Below are 22,561 nucleotides of genomic sequence, written 5' to 3'. Positions count from 1 at the left end.
CAACACACAGCACACTACCGCGGCGGTAATCATGTAGAAATGCACACCTACCGTTCGCTTCGCCGTTTGTCAATCAAATTTTGTGCAGCTCTTGGAGATGCTAAATTGAACCATATCAGAGAGTTTTCATAGAATTAGAAAGCCAAAAAGGGAAGAAAAATGAGAAATCGGAGTTGAAAAGTACGTCGGTAGTGATCATAGTTCTGACGTATTAAGTAGTGCATCGATTTCTCAGAGAACGATGTCAACGATTATAATCGATTATGGTAGTCTCTCATTAGCCGCTTACTAACAATATTAACACGATTTGTGCAATACGTGTGGGCCCTAGATCTACTTTCATTTTCATATTTTTTCTCATTCTTTTCATTGCCACTATCATGATTATCACTATTTAAATTATTGATACAGATTATTCATACCAGGATTTAGACGTCCTTTCTTTAGAAATTGTGGCAAGTATTTATTTTATCATGACAAAAGTTGATGATTTAATTTGAATAGTGTTGAAGGGAAAAGAATGAGGTTGAAGGAAAAGTGGAAGAAAAGAGTAAGGCTTTTAGAAGGAGGGAGAGAGAGAAAGAGAGAGAAAAGAAGATGAGGAGGAAGTTGAATTCGAAGGGGATATGTTGTTTCTGGCGATGGTAGATGGTATTAGATTTATGTTTTTAATTGATAAGTTCAATTTATAGTATAAATTATTGTTTTTATGATAGTAATGCTATTCATTTTTCCATTTCAGTTTATTAATTATGTATACAAGAACTGCAACCCCAATATTTGCTTTTGTTTCGTAGTAAGGTCCATTTTATTATCTTTTATTGTTTTGTACACATATTATTCTCCCATCATTCAGTCAGCAAAATATGTTGACAGATACAATGTTTGTATACAGTCAAACGCAGCACGCAGGAGAAAATTAACTAAAACAACAAAAAACAGAGGCATCGAGATCACTTTCTTTCTTCAACTTTTTACTGTTAAGCCGACGTAGTTATTGTGGTTAAACACCAAACAAGCGGCTGTATCACAGACTACAACGATCGATCATCATCATTATATCGCTTTTCCACATAATCGATCATCAATCATGCTACGCTGATACAGCCGTCGATCGGCATACTTTTGAGTAAAAATTGGCTACTTTTCTTCTGTAATTGGCTATGAAATTTCATGAAACCATCAGATATGGTTCATCTTGACATTTCTGATAGCCACGAAAAGTTTTCATTGACAAATTAAGGAAGGAAATGGTAGGTGTGCATGGTGTGCATTTCTACATGATTACCAAAGCGGCTGGTATCAAACTTCGTGGCTTCGATTCGAAAAAGTATTGCAGCAAAGCGGAGAAATCGCCGTTACGAAAATAGCAGTGCGAGACACTTGAAAGACTTACGTAAAATGCTTCAAAGTATAAAGGGAACGGATAAAGTGATATAAAATGGAAGAAATCGTACCAAACGAGGTGTGAGAAACGACAGTGGAGAACGGTAAGTTTAGTAGTAGGCTTAGGCCCTAGCAAAAGTTTACAGCACCGAAAGCTACACGAAAATAAATACACATTGGAAACTCGGTATTGCGACGAGATCCTTAGGATCAAGTCAATAAATGATACAAAACAAAGGAAATCAATTCATTTTGACCGGAAAATAGTTTGTTATAAGTATTCTGTTATATGAGATCTCCTTTGATAGGCCTAGATAGAAATACATCAAGTTTCCACGATATTTGGGAAAGAAAGTTCGAACGATTTTCACCTGCACATACTGCAGTGCACATCAATACACGAACAGAAACTCACCTCTTCCTTGCAGAAAAATGATGCAATAACGTCACAAAAAACACACACAACACTCTAAAAATCATTTCGTACTTGGGAGGCAAGGGACAAGCGGATGAAGAAGAAGAGAAAAAGAAGCAGACATTGCACAACGGAACGCTTCTACCCCGACTCAAAATGAAATAGGGTACTGTAGTGTAGTGGCAGCTGGCTACAGTGTTTCGCTAAGCTACTATACTCACGCTGCCCAGCCGCCCACACATGGGGATACAGTACCACGGCGATCGATGTAAACATCCAGGGTCCGTAGGCGACAGGGATTCACGCGCGCGAAGTTCCGTTCGGTGTACCCAGGTCGCAGGCAGCGAATTGCGTGAGCGCACACTTTTCTATGATCATTCAGAGCTCTGCAGTATTCCAGTCTGGTACGTACCGCGAATAACATGTGCGTCAAGGGTCAGTCATTTTCACAAAGAGGTGCGTCACCATTTTGCATGGTTAATGCGTCAATGTCTCATAGAGGTGTGTCACTTTCAGTGACGGACGGTACGTCATGGTACCTAAAAGGTATGACGCACATTGGTACTTTGACGCACCTATCCCGGGGGTCAAGAGGTGCGTCATACAAATGACAGCTGCATTACCTTGATATATACGTCAGTGACAAGTCAAGGAAATGTGCGTATTTTTCATACTACAAAATTTAATCTGGTAATCTGGAGGTCTCGGGTTCGAATCCCGATGAAATCCCATTTTCTTTGCTCAAATTTCCACTAACTGTAAAGTTTCGTGAAATACACACTGTAGTAGTCTTTCTCTTCCAGTAGTGACTGCGCAAAGGATTTAAAATTTCATAACTTTTGAACGGATTGTGTGATTTTCCACAAACTTTCACTGATGTGCTCCAGTAATATTGCTGCATCCACTCAATCCACTATATGCAAATGAAGATGGACTTGTCCTTTTTTTGGAACAGACGGTGTCATTTTACATATGATGTTTTAGGATTTGTGGATTTTAAAGCGGAATTACCAGCAGTGCAGCTGAGAGTTCGACTGAAAGGAAGGAATACTTTTCTAGCGAAAACAATGGAAATTTGATCAAAATTTGATGAAAATAAAGAAGTTATGACATTTCATGACATGTCTTAAAAGTTAATATTTTCTTGAAACAGTTCATTGACAGTCAGTGTGAATATGGAAGTAGTGAAGTTATGATTCCTTTTTTTTTTCACAATTTGCCACATAAGTTGTTCATAGATTTTCACATTTCCAGTTTATCATTCAAGCGCAGTTTTGCCTGGGATTCGATAATATGTCTAACTGATTATTATTCAAGTTATTCAACTGGGAATAACATCATATTTTACACTTTAAGAACAGAAACATTGAATGTGTGTCATTATTTTTGTACACTAGCAATGAAAAATTGAAAGTAGATGGCATCATCAACTCATTTGCATATAAATGGGTAATTCCATGGGGTTGGGACTGAAATTGTGACATGCAAGTTGAAAATTCAAGTTGGGTAAATTGAAATTTTCTTTTTCCCCCTGATTTGTTACTCCCATTCAACTCATTCCACTAGAAATCTGTTTATTACTTAACACACTTTCAGTCAGCATGGGTAAACAGGTATGACAAATACCTATGTTACATAGACTTCATTTTTGGACATCCTCAATAATTTTGTGTTCTGAAATGATAACAATGAACATATCCAAGTTTTTTTCCACCATAACACATCAACATGTTATCTGACAGGCACATGAGATCATTATTAGTAAGATTGTCCATTCTGATATCAACAGCAAGACACTTTTATTAACATGTTTTTTCTACAAACCATTTACAATTTTAACCAAAGCTTTAACTTTTTCCTCAAGAGTGACACAATAACAATATTCTTTAAAAAACTACAGTCGAAGCAAGTGAGTTGTATGGACATTCAAGTGAAAACATGATTTTATTGTTATCATTAGGGGTTTTCGTACTACAACCTTGTCCACAGTATACTACCTATGTTACACGGAGAGTATGTCTTCGTGACATAGGTACATTACGACATATCAACTGATTTCCTTTGTTTTGGTGTCAGATGTTAAAACCTACACACATAGACTTTATGTATGTTCCCTCGAATAACACTAATGTAACAGTTCATAGGAATTATACCTGCTGTATACCTTTGGAACAATACCTATGTTACACAGACTTCAATTCTTTGTAACTCTGGTATGAAAGAAGGTAGACTTAATAATAATAAGAAGAAGAAAGTCGAGCCTTACACAATTTGACCTTATATACACTGACTAACAACATCAACTGTCAACTCAACTATGAAAACTAATAAAGAGAAATCATACAAGTTTTCTTGTCTTCTCCGTGTTATTTGTTTGAAGTTAATTTCTGCTCTTTTCTACAATGTCCATTTTCCCTCCGTGCAGTTTTCTTTTTGTCTAGTTTGTTCTGTTCGCTCTTCTTGGGTGTTGCTTTGTCAGCTTCCTCTCTCTGTTTGTGGAGTGCTGTGGATGTGCCCTTTTCACTCTTTCACGTAGTTTAATCACGTAGCGGTGACAGAGGAGGAGCCGTGGCAGATTCATCGACAAACTGGACAAAAGGTGTGAAGAGAAATAAAATAAAAGAATTAACAGAAAATTTGTGTCTGTGTACTCTTTATATTCCTGTTGATGTATCTGTGTATATGAATGGAATTAAATGTGACCCGCTACAACAAAATGATCCTAAAGTCAGGCGAGGTCGATTATTTGAAAATTACATGACACAATTCCCTAATCTTTCTGCTTTAAATTGATATATAACACATCTTATAAAGATAATCGGCTGCGGAGATATCGATGTTTAAAAGAGAGCCATGTCGAGACGTCTGGGAAATCACTGTTTCGAGAAAAGCGCCCTAAAAGTTCTCCTTGCGATGCAATCACGATCAAGGGACACGCAAGTCAGTATTCACCTCCGGACAATAGAAGGTAAGCCCTAGCAACCCCCGAAATGCTCATTCAAACACAACGTCGGCGGTCTCCTCACCGACCAATCAGTGACCAGAATGCCAGGAGAAGCGACTGGGCATAGCACACCCGACAGCATACGGCTCCAGTGGACACTGGGCAGTGTGCGAGCTTCACGCTTCGGTAAGCGGCAAGCAGCAAACTGACCAATGAGATCACTCTGGTCGTTGTTAGAGGTGGAGCCTATGTGTGGCGCTCAATCCAAATGTTCGAACCAGTTTCTGCTTCGTTGAAACGCCAAAAAACATGGCCCAGAAAAACGCTATTTTTTGGTCTTTCCTTTCATCATTTTGCTTCAAATATTGACAGATGATAGAAGACATGTCAGACTCCAATAATATGTCAAATTCAGAAAATCGTAAGTTTTGACCAAATTTGATGCTCTGACTTCAAACTCGATTTTCACGGCTTCGATCGTGCCCGACTTTAGGACCATTTTGTTGTAGCGGGTCACAAATAATTTGGACAATTTTGCTTACCTTTCTACCTCTTGCATACCAATTGGCTAGAGTTCCATGTGTACCATCCACCAAAATTAAAAAAAAAAAATATGGGTTACGCTTACAATGATGTACAGCTGTAATGTTTATAATAATAATAATATAGCATGTAAAACATGGGAAAATATCATTTTCATATTCTACGCTAAAAAAAAAATTGTTTTCAGATGTAAGCTAGCAAGGCCAAGGGCAGGGCGCTACCCCCAGTGTCATAGCTAGGGTTAGGGATAGGGTTAGGTTTACGGTTACGGTCCTAAATAGACCTCAATCAAAATACTAGGCCCCCTTTTTTTTCCTCAATCCCCATCAAATTCAAAATTGTTGCCCTCTTTTAGGATGATAGGATAGACCAATAATATGCCAATTTTGATTGGGGTACATATGGAACTATTTCCTACCAATTACCTACCCAAAATAAATACGAAACTGCATTATAGCTTCTGAGACTTTACACTTACAGTGGGTGAACATGGAATGGAAACAGTGAACGCATGTGACTGCTTCATCAGAGCACCGTAAAGCCATCTAACACTATTAACAGGTCAGTGAAATCTTGAAAGGAAAACACTGACATCGTAAATCTGTTCAAGAGAAAGAATTTAACAGTTCTTAATTCCCAAAATATCAACAACAAAATTGGGCAAACTCTTTCTTTAGCTCAGACGCAGTCTGGACGTCTACGTATTCCAACTTCCAAACGTTCAGCACGTCTACTTGGTAGATACCAATGACAAAAGTAAGGTCCAAAATTCACAATAATCGGGAGGTAAAATAATGTTATATTGCCTTGAAGATACACTGGACATACTTTTGTACGGTTTTGTAAGAGAGGGACACATGCTCCTTTTGCAGAGACGGGCATGAAAGGGGAAATTTGGCAATCAAAATTACGAACATGAACAAGTAACAAATATCTCAGTATGTGGGACTACAGCGTGTTAACAGCATCATCGTCCACCGTATATTTGGCCAGTACAGTGGTTTCAATATCGTTTTTTTCCTCCAATACAGTTTACAAAATGTGACAAAAGTCATTTACTTCGTAAAATAGCGTACAAGCTTACTGATTGATATCGGAAACATTGAAATTCCCGATCGGAAACATCGAAATTCACGTACCGATGCTACACGGACATCAGCAGAAAAATGGGTCTTGCGCCGTCCAGGTAGGTGTGAACGGGCTGTAAGTGGTCTTCCCGCCGTTGGGGAAGTACTGCCAGTGACGTAAATACGATTGCTGAAGTTAGTAGCTCTTCTTTTTGTCGCGAGACGCGACTTTCTTATCCGATGTTACACGAAGAGGCCGGACTTCAGACGGAAGTACAGTAATATGTTCTGTGTTTTCTCTTTTATTTGGAAGATTTTGATGCTAATTTTTTGGACAATAATACTCCTAAAATATGAGTCTAAGTATAGAAATCAAGTTCATGATGATATTATGATTAGAAGTGTATGTAAAACCATGCAATACCGATGTTACAAGACAAATCGCCGCGGACTTCGTTTGTAACATCGGTATGAGGTTGCTTCAAGATGCTCTGGTGTTCTTATTTTGTGACACATGTTTATTTGCCTTATAGTCTTTGAAGAAGTCATCTTGCCTCTCTTAAGTATGATAGGCATAATGCTGAAAGGTTGTATATTTCTGTATTACATTGCCATGAAAATGGCATATATTTTTGTCATAACTGGTACCACAAAAAAAACATGAGACATCAACAGTGAAACAGTCACAGACGAAATAAATTTGTACACAGGCTTGTTTTTTATTCATCAAATGATTCTTCACACATCTCTCTCCAAGAATAATCACAAACCACAAGCAATTATTTGATAAAATTTTCAGAATATGACTTTTATTCCCTGCACAACATGAAAATCTAGAGCAGACCCAACCCCATGGAATGACCCAAATGTCAACTTTATGAGAACTGTTGTGCAGAAATTAGTGAAACTTCAAGATGTCATAATTTCCCTAATTTTTTTTCTTCTGATTTTGGTCAGATATTCACTGTAACAGGCCAACTCGTAAGATTTTAATTCTTTCTTATCTGACTAACTTAAGTAAACTGGACTTGAATTTGTCTTTGAAACTCAACTTTCCCACAAATTCTCTCAGTTTTCTACCCTTCTGGAAGGACAAACAGGTAGGATTGAATGCTTGCAAGCTTGCCCAGCTTGCGATCTAAGCCGAGCTGGGGTTACTCACTGTGTGACCTGATTGGGAGTTGGTGTGAGACAACTGCAGGTTGCAACATTTTTTTTGAAGATGTCCCAGACTTTAAGAGCTCAAGCAACCTCACCTTTGCAGCGGCGAGCTGTTGTGATCAGGTGTGAGCTGTGGTCGCCCTCACCTCAGCTCTCAGGAGCTTGTAGGCTCAGGTTGCACAGTGGGCATTGGGCTTAATATTGCTGCTTTCACTCAAGCCACATTCATATTTGGGTTTTGGTTTCCTCTTAGGGAATACCATGAGAAACCTACATACCAGAGAAAAAAAAAAACAAGTCAAAAAAGTGTTGCCAGTAGAGTGTGCACAAGTCAGCAACCTAACTGTGACCTTTGACCCTATGAAAAAAACAAAAAACAAAACAGTGAGAGCAGCATCACAAAAATGAAAAGGAGTATTGATTTGACCATCATGCATCCAAGTACAAATTATCAACGATATACATCATGAAAAGCCACCTGTATGACACACACAATACACCCATCAAAATATGACTTGATGTTGTTGCTATAAATGGAAGAACATTGGGAACAGCATGCTCAAAAACTATGGGGGTCTAAATTTCAACCCATTGAGGATGAGTCCCGAGTAGACTCGGGCAGGTGTCTATGGGAAATGCGTGTTGTTGCAAAATCAGTCCATAAGATCCTCAACAGGTAAGCAGGTCCATATGAGTTTTGAAGCAATTCATCAAGAAATGTGGATGTGTGAATTCTCACAAGAAATTTAACACGGTGGCAGCCTCTGCCTCTATAAAAGGCAGAACATTGGGGGCAGCATAACCAACAAAAAAAAAACTAAAACCAGTGCAGTCAAGATTTGATGAAGATACACTGCACAAAATTTGAACGAAATATGTCTAGAACTGTGACCAGTAGAGTGCAGACAAGGAGACCCTAAGGAAAAAAGATAAATTAGCCATTTTTTAATATAAAGATGGAACAAGCCAGGGCGTCACCACCAAAAGTTGCAGGTGGCTAGATTTTTAAACAATACACCTCCAAATCTAATTTGAATAAAGTCCTTCAAGAAATGCAGCCTTTAGACCACACACAAGACACTGAACAAAATATGACCTTTGACCCAGTAAAAGTTGGAACAATGGAGCAGCATTGATTAAAACGATGAGGGGTCTATGAAGTTTCATTATGATGCACCTCCATACAAGTTTTGAAAAAAATAAATCTAAAAATTTGCATTTAACATACTTAAGTGGCTGCCTTTGATGCAGTAAAAGGTGGAACATTAGGGGCAGCATCACCAAAAGCATCACCAAACAGGAGTTCTGATGTGACTGTGGAAAACCTCTGTTTAAAACTTTGATGAAATCAGTTCAAACAGGCCCTCGGGGGAAAAATCAACATTTTTGTTTAACAGTGTAAAAGAGGGAACATGCGAGAGCACTAACAAAAATTACCAGTAAGTAGATTTTTTTTGTGCAGGCCAAGCTTCCTCATGTTACTACATTAAGCTGTAATACAACATGAAAATTTCAATAATTCCAGTTTTCTTGTAATTTTTGCTTCCTTGTGTGTGCATGTTTGGTTGTGTGCTTATACTATTGTGACTAATAAGCGATTATTTGTAAAGAAGTACTGTAAAAGTGGAAATTTTTGCGCATTTCGCGCAACTAGAAGCTAGCGTGATAATTAGAGCACGCGAATATTTTTGCATGCCATGATATTCCAGTAGTTAGCAACTGGCCTGATTCCGCCGAATGAAAAACACACGAAATCCATCTTACCTAAGCGAGAGCGAAAAATTACCCCCGCAAAAATATCCACTTTTACAGTCGCAGCGGACGGGTGCAATTAACTCACAGTTTTCATTATGACCTGACCTCGCTTTCCTCTTGAATGAACACGTTTCGCACGAATACCGCTAGGAAAATGTTGCAGCAAAACTGCTGTAACTTTACTATTTATTCATATTTTTTGATAATCCAAACGGTTATGAAAAGTAAAAACCTCATTTTAACCTGCCATTATGTTACCTTTTTTAAATAACGACGATAAAATATTCCAAATGGAGCATAACTTCACTCTTAAAACGGAAAATAATTGTCAGAAATCGTTGCTAAAATTTCACATTTCGACTTCGTGAACAACAAAAAACTTTCAACTATGTTACTAAGTATGTATTTCTTTCCGGAACTCTAAAATATCACATTCGAGAAGTCATGCATCCGGATATGTCTGGAAATAATCGAAAGTGGTGCACTTTTTCTACCTTCGTTCCGAGCACGAAATTTCACAGTCATTCGCACACGGGAAGACATGGTACAGTCCCACGTACCCACATCTTTGTCGCTCTCACGTCACCTGTACTTCAGTGCCGTACGGCACTGCTGTACTCTGATTGTAACTCATACCGGGAATTCGTAGTTGTAATATGTTACTTACTAGTGCAGTAAAATCTGCGTAAAGTCCGAATAATCCAATGTTATGAATTTGCAACTGGTATCATAGCTTATAGATATTCAAATATTTGCTACATTCTTTTTAATAGGCCAGTTCTGATAACGTAAGTGCTTGTTTTTGAGGTGGCGGAGTCTCCTGCATGCAGCACACTGCTTATCGACACCCCGCGTCCCACTTTCATAGCATGCATGTGCAGTGTACTAGGCATCCGCAGCAGCCACCTCGTATCGCACAGTAACAGTACGCTGCATTGCATCGACCAATCAGCTCGCTGGATCGAAGCACCATGGGAAAGTCCATTCATTGCGCAAGCGCAAATCAGTTTTTCTTAGAATATGACGTCATTATTCTCGTTTGCTGCTCCGAGATTTCTGACAAGATACCTCATTTATTTTCACTTGTAACTTCAAAAATAGGTCTTCGGCAAAGCGAACAGGGCTACATTAACGTCCGCACATGTCTTATGAATATGTATGTCAAATTTCATGAATATTAAGTGGTGCGTCCAGATGTGTCTGGAAATAATCAGACGGTAGTTTTGCGAGACAGCGAAACATGAAATGTTGAATATCTTAAAAAGTTCTCAATGGTTTCTTGTGATTTTTCATATGTAGATAGAAATCATGAGTTTGCATTGATACTGAAAGTTTGAGCGATTATGGTCAATGTATAGCGGAGATATGAGAAGGTGAAATTTTGATGAAAATGAGAACGCCCGATTCGCACTGCCTCGATGACGGTTGAAAATTCAAAACGTTTTGTGGGTTTCGGGGGAGTTAATTATAGTTGTCCGCTGTGACTGTTACAGTAGCATCCCCTGTGAAGGAGAGTAATTCAAGAGACACTGGACAAGGATTTACATACAGAAATTTCCCTGTAGTGATTATAAGCCAATTATGTAAAGTTTTAAGCTGCAAGAGTTCATATTGGAGATGGATGAGATTGAAAAGATACTGCATTTTGGCAGTATGCTCACACAACTGTACAATAAATGCAGCAGACTCAGTAGTTTGGGATTTTTTAGGTCTTGAGCACACTTTAGAAAGGAAATCACCTGAGAAGATTACTCTATAGCTTTACTATGCGCAAGTAAAGTTTAACCAAGAACAGCACAGGGAGAACAAAACTATGACAGTCAATTAACTATTGACAAATTTCACTTTCAGTGGAAAAGATTATTAGATTAGTCTGCCACCTAGATATCCTGATTGTGTTGTTACTGCTCTGTACTAACCATACATAGGACTGATAAATTGATATCCTTATTAGGGATTTGATTTTCCTTCAAATTGGCTTGTGTGCATGATCAGGAATGTGTAAGATTTTATGTAATCTATTACCATGAGTAAATCAAGCAGTTTTCCTGGAAATTGTATTGTTCAGGACCGAAACCATGTACATTGTAACATAACATCTGGCTAAAATCTATATCTGTGAGAGACAGAATACACCAGAGCTTCTTTGATTTCATTTACTCAATTGCCACATCTGATTTTCTGATTTTCTTTTCTTTTTCTTTCTTTCTTTTTTTTTTTTTGCATTATAGCTACTGAATGAATTAAGTGACACTGGGAATAGATCCTCGGGGAGAAGCAATCACAGTTCACCATCATCGTCTTCTTCATCAACATCGCAATCACCCCTCAGTGGTGGCCCATCCTCAGCTTCAAACTCATCTAGCTCTCAGAACTCTTCTCATCATACATCAAGTATATCGAGCGCATCGGGTTCATCAAATTCTTCATCAAATATGTCATCGTCTAATGCTACATCACGGAGGAGTCCTGGAGCAGCTGATAGTAATAGGTCATTTACAATGATGCACGGCCCTGGAATTAATCGGACAACGTTAACATTTCACCGTCATGGCATGGATGGCCCTCATCCACCCTCTACGGATATGATGGCGTAAGTGATGGCATGAGATGTGGTTAGCAGCATATGACATGTGAACACAGTCAAGTGGAAATATTTCTACATCATTTAGGACAGTATTTCATTATATACAGGTTTTCCCAAAGTCCTACAATGTACTGCACTTTTGAAGTACAGTGTATTATACATTAGGTAATAATTAACAAATGGAAAGGAGCTTTGGTAAAGTTTGTGTCCTCTAAATATTCATAATGATTCATCTTGTAATGGCATTCAGCATCCCTGTGGTAGTGCATTCATCCATGGACAAACATAAATGATGAAAAATGGTGCTGTTCAAAGTAGATGCATGTCATACAATGAAAGGCAAGAACCATGTGCCAGAAAGCCTCACATGCTGCTACTTTACCTCTCTCTCTCTATGCGTCAAACAGAGAGTTTTAAAACTACACTGGGCTGAATGCATAAAACTAGCTATTGCTAGCAAGAACAAGCAAAAGGTCCTTTTTATGCATACCTTTATAAGCAAATCCTTGGTCTCTAAGCAATATCTTACTGGCAGCAAGCAAATGCTTGTGCTTGCTAGCAAAAGCTTTTGCTCGCAAGCATTTGCTTATTTTATGCATACAGATTCAAGCAAAAGGCCAGCACAAGCAATTGCTAGCATTTATGCATGCGGCCCATTGTAGCTCTTACGAGGCAGCTCGTTTTCTGATGGTGGAGGAGTCATATCATTAACAAAATCTTGAAATCACTCTGACATAAGGTCAAATGTTGTAAATCCTCTATAGGCACAATGTGCCATTTGACAAAAAATGAACCTGATTTCAGTTTGATGACTTGATGATACGCGCAGGTGACCTACCCACATAAATTTGTGTCTATTTTCTTTCTCTTTTCCTGTTACTTGTGTCTGGATGTAAAACTGAAAATCTGACTTGCATTAACATACATGTAAGCCAGTTGATGATCTGGCAGAACATAGCATGAAATTTTCAACACACCAGCTCAGTGTACTGTACACCAGAACTTTTCTAATAATCCCAGACATGACTTCACGTAACACAGGAAAATAATAGTACAGTGCTCACCCCTAATCGGGAGGGGTCGGGAGACAAGTTTTTCTCCCATTTAAGCGGTGGCTGATATTGGCCCGTGCAAAGCACTCAACATGAAGCCCAATATAATGGGCATTACACTAAATCATGCACAGTTAATCAAACCCGCAGATAATCAACGGCAACAATTACACATACGCTACGTCACGTGTGTAGACACAAAACAGCAATAAGAAAAGACACACAGCATGTAGTCTCATGATTCCGGCAAATCCATCATCAAAACAAACCTTCATTTGATCCACAATATAACCCTGTTTTAGTGTTCAAAGTACATGCAAAAATCACAATGCCTAGTACCCTATTATACTAATGATGCACAGGAAAGAGTGCGTTAGTGAATGCGCCTTGTGCATGTTGCACCATTGTCAATACTCTCGAGTGCGCCACACCTTCACTTACACCACGAAATAATCCTGTGCATCATTTGTTTTATGAAATAGGTCTATGAGTTATTTACTTACCTGTAAACGTCGAAGTGAAGTAAACGTCAACCAAATTCAAGATGAAGAAGTAGTGAAGTGAAGACGTCGAAGTGAAGTGAACGTCGAAGTGAAGTGAACGTCGAAGTGAAGTAAACGTCAACCAAATTGAAGATGAACAGTGAAATGAAGACTAATACAAACATCAACTCATGTACAAGTTCCAATTGCCTTACTTATGGTGGAAGTGCACCTCGCAGTTCTGGAAATGGAAGTGAGGTGCACTAGAAGTGCGAACTTGAGGTGAGTTTTGTAAAATGGAGACACTTCGATACCGATACTCCTGAACCTGACTCTGCGTCTGAGAACTCTGAATAGAAATTGACATTTCCTCTGACTCTGTTCCATGATCATGACGATTATGTTCTTCACCAGTAACAGTAGTAGATCTAACAGTAGTAACACTGGCATCAGAAAGATCATGTCTTTGAAGTTCTACGCTCTTCTTGGACTGTGCTTTACAAGAACTGCCTTGTACACTCTAGACCTATTGCTTTTCGGAAATGTGCTTTTGTCACAAATGTCAAAATCTTGTTCGTCTAGATAGTGACACTGTACTGCATACCTGATTGACTGAATACTACGTTTGCTGTACGATGTGCCATCCTCCTTCCTTGCCCCAGCGTAAAATTTTGACAGTAGCTAGTGATCCAAATTTTCACAGGAAATATCAGTCAATGAAGTCTTGGTAAATTTCACAAAGGCCTCAAATCTTTGCCATCCGAATTTCAGAGACCGCTTCGTGCTCGCCGAATCAGTTCCATTGATTAATTCATCCAATTCCTCGTCATTTAATAGTTCAAATTGCGCCTGCAACGGATCCGAGCTGGAGGCAGCCATTTTTCGTTCGTTTCGCTGGGCTATCGATATCGCGATATCTAACCTCTGGACTTCGCATATTTAGCATTGCAGGCACTGCAATTCAAAGGAGCCGCGCGCACAGACGATCGGCAATTTACCATAGGATTACAGGCAGTGCAATTGTACTGAAGTAAAGGAAGGAGGTGTGTCTCATTTTAGCGCTTCCTATTGGCTACATTCTTGAACCCATTTTATAATAATGCATATTAGTCGAGTAGAAATTTTTGTCCCCGCCGAACGAGTTCGAGCAGGGGACTATGAAACGGGCCCTGTACGTGTGTGTGTCCGTGTGTCCGTCTGTCCGTCTGTCTGTCCGTCTGTGCGTCCGTCTGTGCGTCCGTGTGTGATCAAAATGTTCAAAATGCTACTCCTTCGCCATTTCTAACCCGATTTTGATTCTGTTTGCTTTATATGATAGCACTACATGGGAGCTTTGAAACTTCTTCACAGAATTTCAGTTGTGACCTTTGACCTTGACCTTTGACCTATATTGTACATTTTGCTTCAAAATGCTACTCCTTCGCCATTTCTAACCCGATTTTGATTCTGTTTGCTTTATATGATAGCACTACATGGGAGCTTTGAAACTTCTACACAGAATTTCAGTTGTGACCTTTGACCTTGACCTTTGACCTATATTGTACATTTTGCTTCAAAATGCTACTCCTTCGCCATTTCTAACCCGATTTTGATTCCGTTTGCTTTATATGATGGCACTAGGTGAGGGCTTCAAAACTTCTACACAGAATTTTGACCTTTGACTTCTTTGACCTTTGACCTTGATTTTTGACCTATATTGTACATTGCCTACAAAATGCTACTCCTTCGCCATTTCTAACCCGATTTTGATTCCGTTTGCTTTATGTGATGGCACTAGGTGAGGGCTTCAAAACTTCTACACAGAATTTTGACCTTTGACTTCTTTGACCTTTGACCTTGATTTTTGACCTATATTGTACATTTTGCTACAAAATGCTACTCCTTCGCCATTTGTAACCCGATTTCAATTCCGTTTGCTTTAAGTGATGGCACTAGGTGAGGGCTTCAAAACTTCTGCACAGAATTTTGACCTTGGACTTCTTTGACCTCTGACCTTGATTTTTGACCTGTATTGTACATTTTGCTACCAAATGCTACTCCTTCGCCATTTCTAACCCGATTTCGATTCCGTTTGCTTTATGTGATGGCACTAGGTGAGGGCTTCAAAACCTCTAAACAGAATTTTGACCTTTGACTTCTTTGACCTTTGACCTTGATTTTTTACCTATATTGTACATTGGCTACAAAATGCTACTCCTTCGCCATTTCTAACCCGATTTCGATTCCGTTTGCTTTATGTGATGGCACTAGGTGAGGGCTTCAAAACTTCTACGTAGAATTTTGACCTTTGACTCCTTTGACCTTGATCTTTTTACCTATATTGTACATTTTGCTACTAAATGCTACTTCCGGCGGGGACATATATTACGCACCGCATAATTTCTACTTTTCCTTGTTCAGACCTGGAAAAGTTTTTAGCTATTGCGATCGCTCTTCGTGCGGCGTGCGTCGTCCGGCGTGCGTAAACTCTTTACATTTTCATCTTCTTGAAAACCCCAAGACCGAATTTCACCAAACTTGGCAGGTAGCATCCTTAGGGGGTTAGGATCTCAATGTTTTTAAAATGGGCACCATAGCCCACCTGGGGGGCCCCAGACGGGCCCAAACCCCCAAAATGAAGGAATCTTAAAAAATATTTTTCTCTAGATCCAGAAGTTAATGCTATGAGTTGGTACCTTGATGACTGTAGTTTCGAGTTCTTCATGGCAGAATCAGGGGTGCCCCCCTTGGGACCCAGGGGAGGGGGTAGGGAGGGGTCCTAATGGGGCCCAAATTGTACATTTTCATCTTTTTCTTGAAAACCCCGTGATGAATTTTCACCAAGCGTGGCAGGTAGCATCCCTAGGGGGATAGAATCTCAATTCCATCAAATGGGCACCATGCCCTACCCTGTGGGCCCCCAGGAGGGCCCAACCAACTCCCCCTCCACTAAGGAATCTTTAAAGATTTTCTCTAGAACCAGAAGTGATTGAGCTAAGTTAATACAATGGGTCAGTATATTGATGACTGTTGTTTCAAAATTGTTCATCGCAGAATCAGGGGTGTCCCCCCTTGGGACCCAGGGGAGGGGGTGGGGAGGGGTCCTAATGGGGCCCAAATTGTACATTTTCATCTTTTTCTTGAAAATTCCATGATGAATTTTCACCAAACTTGGCGGGTAGCATCCCTAGGGGTATAGAATCTCATTCCCATCATATGGGCACCGTGCCCTACCTGGCGGTCCCAGGGGGGCCTAAATTGGGGCCTAGATTTTAAATTTTCATCTTTTTCTTGAAAACCCTGTGATGAATTTTCACCAAGCTTGACAGGTAGCATCCCTAGGGGGATAGAATCTCAATTCCATCAAATGGGCGCCATGCCCCACCCTGGGGGCCCCCAGGAGGGCCCAACCAACCCCCAGTAAGGAATCTTTAAAGATTTTCTCTAGAACCAGAAGTGATTGAGCTAAGTTAATACAATGAGTCGGTATATTGATGACTGTTGTTTCAAGTTTGTTCATGGCAGAATCAGAATGTACTTGGCAGACCTGTATTTTTACCAGTGTGATAGAATATGCAAATGGACACCATGCCCCTAGCTCTCAAAGCTAACCCCACCACAAGTTTCTGCTGAAATGCATTGAAGGTGAACTTGCGATACTCAGGTGAGCGTGAGACCCCCAGGTCTCTTGTTAAGTAAAAGGTTTTTTTGTTGTTGATTCATGTTCTATAAGGGTTTTGAAGTAAATTTAGCTTGGTTGCCACCTTGGCAACCTTTGGCAACTTTTTTTATTAGCCTCATTAGCATATTTATGTAATTAGCATATATGTAAAATATGTAATATATTGCTGATTTTAATACAGGAAGCCTGAAAACAGTGGAAATACAACTTTTTATGGGTTTTCTGTAACTAGGAATCCATTCAAAACAGCAATTTTCATTTTGAATGATGCAAGTGTCTCATATATTGAATTACCATTATGAGCTAATTTACATACAGTCAAACCTGCCTTTAGTGGCCACTGTCCATAGCAGCCACCTGTCTATAGCAGCCACCTGTCTATAGTGGCCACTGAAAAATCCCCCTGAGAGAAAAGCCCCATTAAAGACCCTGTGTCACAAGTTTTGTTTCCCCACAATTGATTTTAACCTGTCTATAGCAGCCACAGGCCCAATGGAGCCATAGTCGAGCCAATAATTCTGCATGTTTTTCTGCTTTGTAGCCATGCCAGCCATTCATTGGCAATATTCAGTGATCGCCACTGCTGCTTTCATCACTCATTCAGTCATAATACTAGTGTTAAGCTTTCTTCACAAATACGTAAACATGCTACTGTGCAACAATTTGATCAACACCGGCATTGTTCAATGCATGAAACATGTGTGTGCATATACCATACATGTACATCTAGTAGATGAAAGTACGTACTTACAGATGTATACATCGATGATACATGTTCATGTAGGCAATGCACACAAAAGTTTGATGACCTGTCTATAGCGGCCACCTGTCTGTAACAGCCACTCTTTTTGTCTCCCTTGGGTGGCCGCTATAGACATGTTTGACTGTATGTGAAATAGTGAAATAATATATACCATGTACGTATATGACCTAAAACATTTTTAAGCACAAGTTTTTGTTGCTGTTGTAGATTCATATTTTAGAACTGTAGTAAACTGTGCTTGGTTGGTGCCTTGGCAATCATTTTTAAATTAGTCTCATTAGCAGATTCAGCTAATTACCACAGTATGTAAGCCCGAAAACACAGGTCTCTCTCCTAGGGTTTTCTGTGACCAGGAATCCACTTCACCAGTTTGTACGTTCGAACGATGGAAGTTTCTTAAATATCATATTAGCATATTGAGATAATTAGCATATGTACAGCTTACAATAAACCAGTAAATGGTACCAAGTGCCATACATGTATGTACTTAACTCTTAATGTGCCAGACCCAAAACCCCTAACGTGCCAGACGTTTTTACCCAACGCCGGAAAGTTTGCGAACTGGATTGACAATGTAATTTAAAACTGCCATATCTTTGAAACTATCGTCTGTTTTGAATTGGGTTCTTCACAACAAATATCAAGAAATAATTGTTCTTTCGTGTCATGTAGTCAGTTTGTTGTAATATTTATCTGAACCTGAAATATTGAAGAAATAATCGATATCATTAAAAAATTATTACATTTTTTGTGTAGTATGGAAAGAAAGAGTCAGGCATGATTTTTCTTCAATAGAACGCTACCTTGACTCTGTGAGAAAGTTTTAGAGCTACATTTACTCTTTCAAATGATAACAAATTTGTCTTCTAGAGTTGTATACTTCCAAAGATATTGGCAATTCAATTTGTCATTTCAATTTCATTTTCTTCTTCGGTAGTTCATTCCCAAATCTGTGTCCTTTAGTCCCAGATCCTGTATTTAAAACTCAAGTAAATCCCGCGTCGAGTCCTGGAAGAGTGTCTTTTGTCCACTTGAGAAGGAAGCACCCACTAATCCTTCTTTTGTCTCTACTACTGCCGGGCGTACTCTATTGAAATCGGCAGGCCTTTGTACGTGAGGCGCTCTGGCAATTCCTTGGTTTACAGGTCTACTTTCCGTCCACTGTACATGTACATAGACAAGAACAAAAGCGTGTTCTTCTTTTGTATAAGCTAGCGAGGGGACGATTAGTGAAGTTCACTGTCCTAGACAAAAGGATGAAAGACTTGACCGACGAACGAAAGCTTGACCCTCTTTTAGGGACAAAATGAAAGCTGCTCCCGCAGGAGAGCGCCCATGCAGAACAATGCGAGTGGAAACGCATAGACAACACACGCAGATTCAGTAGCATACACACGCGTGATTTATCAATGAGACATTTGATCTATACACACCTCGCTGAGGGTGTGCTCTCTGCGGATTTTCCCGACGCGAAAAAAAAATAGATCTAGCTGAAAAATCACGCATTTACTCAAAATTTTTCAATGTAAGCATACTCATATTTTTAGTGGAAACGATGGATATGCTAATCAGCTACCAGTACATGTAAATGGCAGTTTCTTGTTGTAACGCGTTTTGGTACCACAAGAACTTAAATGACCAATGTTTTTTGCGCTCTTCTTGGTCGCCGATCGGCGACCATGGCACGTCAGGACTAAGGTCGCCGTTCGGCGACCATGGCACGTTAAGAGTTAATATGACCTAGAAAAGTTGGTATGGACAAGGTTATGTAGATTTGTGTTTTAGATGGGTACTAATGATGCAGTAAACTAAGCTTGGTTGCCACCCTTGCGACCTTGGGCAATTATCTTTGAGTAACCTAATCTCTAATTATCATATATTTATCTTAATTAGAGTAGTAACTAATATGCATGTTGTTAATCTTAATCTGGGAAGTGTGAAAACAGATAGTACGTATGACTTTTCAAGGTTTTAGAGATTTGTATTGACAGAAAGACTAGGCTTGGTTGCCACCTTGGCAACCTTCCGCAATTACCATTTAGTGGCATAAACATATTAGCTTGATACAGAATATGTTTTTTACACTTAATAATAAAGAAAGCTTGATAAGAATTATAACACACTTTCAAGGGATTTCTGTGAACAGGAATCCATTTGTGATACCAGTTTTTATGGGGGCGGGTGGCTGATGGGGTGGGAGTGCGGGGACATCTGCCTATAAAGCAAACTATAGTTTGTTGTGATGTGATTAAAAAAGATGTCAATCTTGTATCTACGGCTACGGTCACAACTCAGAGCGGCGACCGACCGATTTGTAGCCTGCTCGGTCGCTGCTGAAATTTTGGCACCGCTCAGCAGTTTTTGGAGATGTTGAGCAGGCTGTAAAACCCTAGCGATGACTGAGCAGTGCTCTGTTGGTTTCCCATCTGTCACCGGTCGATTTTTAGTAAAATTTTGGCGAAATAGGGGGATCTGCAATGCACAGAGTCCGAGCAGTTACTGAGCGATGCCCCATTGGCAACTGGACGATCTCCCACCGGCCACTGGCTGATAGATTAAGAAATCGCTCGGCGACCGACTTGTGATTGATAGGTCATCTACCGGTGTCCCATAGGCATGCCGGCGGCCGCCCGCCGGTCTCTGCCGGAAATTTCTCACAAGCTACCTGGGTTTATTCATGAAGGACCTACCCATGTGATTTGAGATGTGATTATATAAATTGATTAATTAATCAATTAATTAATAACTTCAGATAAAACTCGAGGCAAAAGATTTAAGAGTTAAATTACCAGCTACCGAACCTCAGCTATGTGAAACCACAGAAAACTAGATATTAGGAAATCAATCAAAACGGAGGAAAACCCATGATGGAACAAAAATTAGAATAGATTAGAATTTTTGAAATATCTTGTCTGCTTCTTTATTTAACAGTATTTTTCTGTTCCCATTTAATTTCCTATTTTCATTTCCCCATCTCTTGTTAATCATTACTTCTTCATTCAATAGGCTTTTAATATATGATAAGATAACCAAACCATATAATTACGTAGTCTACATATATAATCGAAACTGAACTTTCAGCTTTCATCTCTTTTGCCTCATAATCATGATAATGGTTGTCCCTGTCTTCCACGTCCCTCATGGTGGTTGCCGAGATGTTGCGATGCTGAGATGTTGGTGGGGTTTCCTTGCTTCTATCCCTCCCCTTGTTTCCTTCAGTGATTCTGCATGTCATTTTTATCTTTATTATTTTTAGTCCCTGAATCGCTTGACGGCGACCACTCGATCTATTCCCTTGGTTTTCTTTTGTGCTTTTGTCATTTTTGTCTCTATTATTTTTGTTTCCTAAATCGCTCGGTGGCGACCGCTCGATTAGGTCAGTGCCTGGGCGGTTGCTGCTCGGACACCAAGCGGATTTTGGGCAGCGAGTGAAAACTGGTTGGTCGCTGCTGAAATTTTAACTCCGCATTAAAACTTCAGTGGCGACCGACCGATGCCCTAAAAATCAGTGGTGCCTGGTTGGTCAACGGTCGTTCTCCGACCGAAATTGGCTAAAAACTCGCCGACCGGTCGCGGAGCAGGCTGATTTTGGGGGTTGTGACCGTAGCCTAACAACTACTTATAAGGTCACGTAAGTGGTATCTGGTATTGGAAACTGGCCTATTGGAAATATGCAAATTAGCTCATTTGGCCAAATATCATATATAAGACACCTGTACCATCTGAAAGTATGTGAAAATCGAGGCTTAAAATAAATTCCTCTTCATAGAAAAATCCTTGAAAATCCATTCTTTTTTTTTTTCAGGCTTTCTTCATGGAAAGCAATATCATATTACATATTTTACTAATTAGCTGTAGGCTGCCAAGGTGGCAACCGAGCTGGGTTTACTTCAGTACTAGTCAAAAACAAGTGAAGCAGCAAAAAAAACCTTGTACTTACAACTTATCCAGGTCATGCATATTATGGTGTATCTACTTCACTTTGTACATGCTGATAAGGTCATTATGCTAATTTAAGACACTTGCATCATTTGAAATTGAATCTGGTGTTACAAATGAATTCCTCGTTATAGAAAGCCCAAATGACAGGGTATATTTCTTGTGTTTTCAGGCTTCCTGTATTAAAATTAGCAATATCCGGGCTTCTTGGATTAAGATTAACGAACAGTTACGTGCAGCTAAATATGCTAATTGTATCCCTCAGCATGTATGCCGGAGGATACTTTGGATTCAGCAGCGTTAAGCCACCGCCGCCATGTCACATTTTTGTGAGCACTCTAGTGACCACAAACCTTTACGGATTTCTTTGAAATTTTGTATGGAGGTTCATATTGGTAAATCTCCACACCTTTAACTTTGGGTGATGCTGCCCCCAGTGTTCCATCTTTTATAGGGTAAAATGCCATATTTTTGTGAATAGTTAAAGGACAAGTTCACCTTCATAAACATAAGGATTGAGAGAATGCAACAATATTAGTGGAACACATCAGTGAAAGTTTGAGGAAGATTGGACAATCCGTTCAAAAGTTATGAATTTTTAAAATTTTTGTGTTGGAACTGCTGGACGAGGAGACTACTACAGCTTGTGATGTCAGATGAGTACAACAGTATAAAGAAAATGTAAAGAAAATTCAACATATTTTCACTTTTTTCGCATAATAAAAGAGCCTCTTTCTAAAGGCAGGGGGAATAATATTACCCATAACATATGTCGGTAACGAGTCAAGGGAATGTGTACTCTTTTC

At 39.5% G+C, this 22,561-nt stretch overlaps 1 protein-coding gene across 1 annotated transcript in view; it reads left to right on the top strand.

Moving 5' to 3' along the window:
• The window catches only part of LOC139710467 (uncharacterized), a 99,828-nt gene extending 83,902 nt beyond the window's left edge, over positions 1-15,926 (top strand). The window contains exon 4 of the mRNA XM_071622381.1: positions 11,503-15,926. Within this exon, the coding sequence (XP_071478482.1) occupies positions 11,503-11,868 (366 nt within the window). The 3' untranslated portion in view covers positions 11,869-15,926. The remainder of the gene's footprint in view (positions 1-11,502) is intronic.
• The last annotated feature ends 6,635 nt before the right edge of the window (positions 15,927-22,561 follow it).

This window comes from Diadema antillarum, unplaced genomic scaffold (assembly GCF_040938485.1).
Source record: "Diadema antillarum isolate AM-2024a unplaced genomic scaffold, OU_Dant_1.0 seq00001535_RagTag, whole genome shotgun sequence".
NCBI lineage: Eukaryota > Metazoa > Echinodermata > Echinoidea > Diadematoida > Diadematidae > Diadema > Diadema antillarum.
Note: the sequence above shows the minus strand (reverse complement) of the source record. Positions and strands in the feature narration are given on the sequence as shown.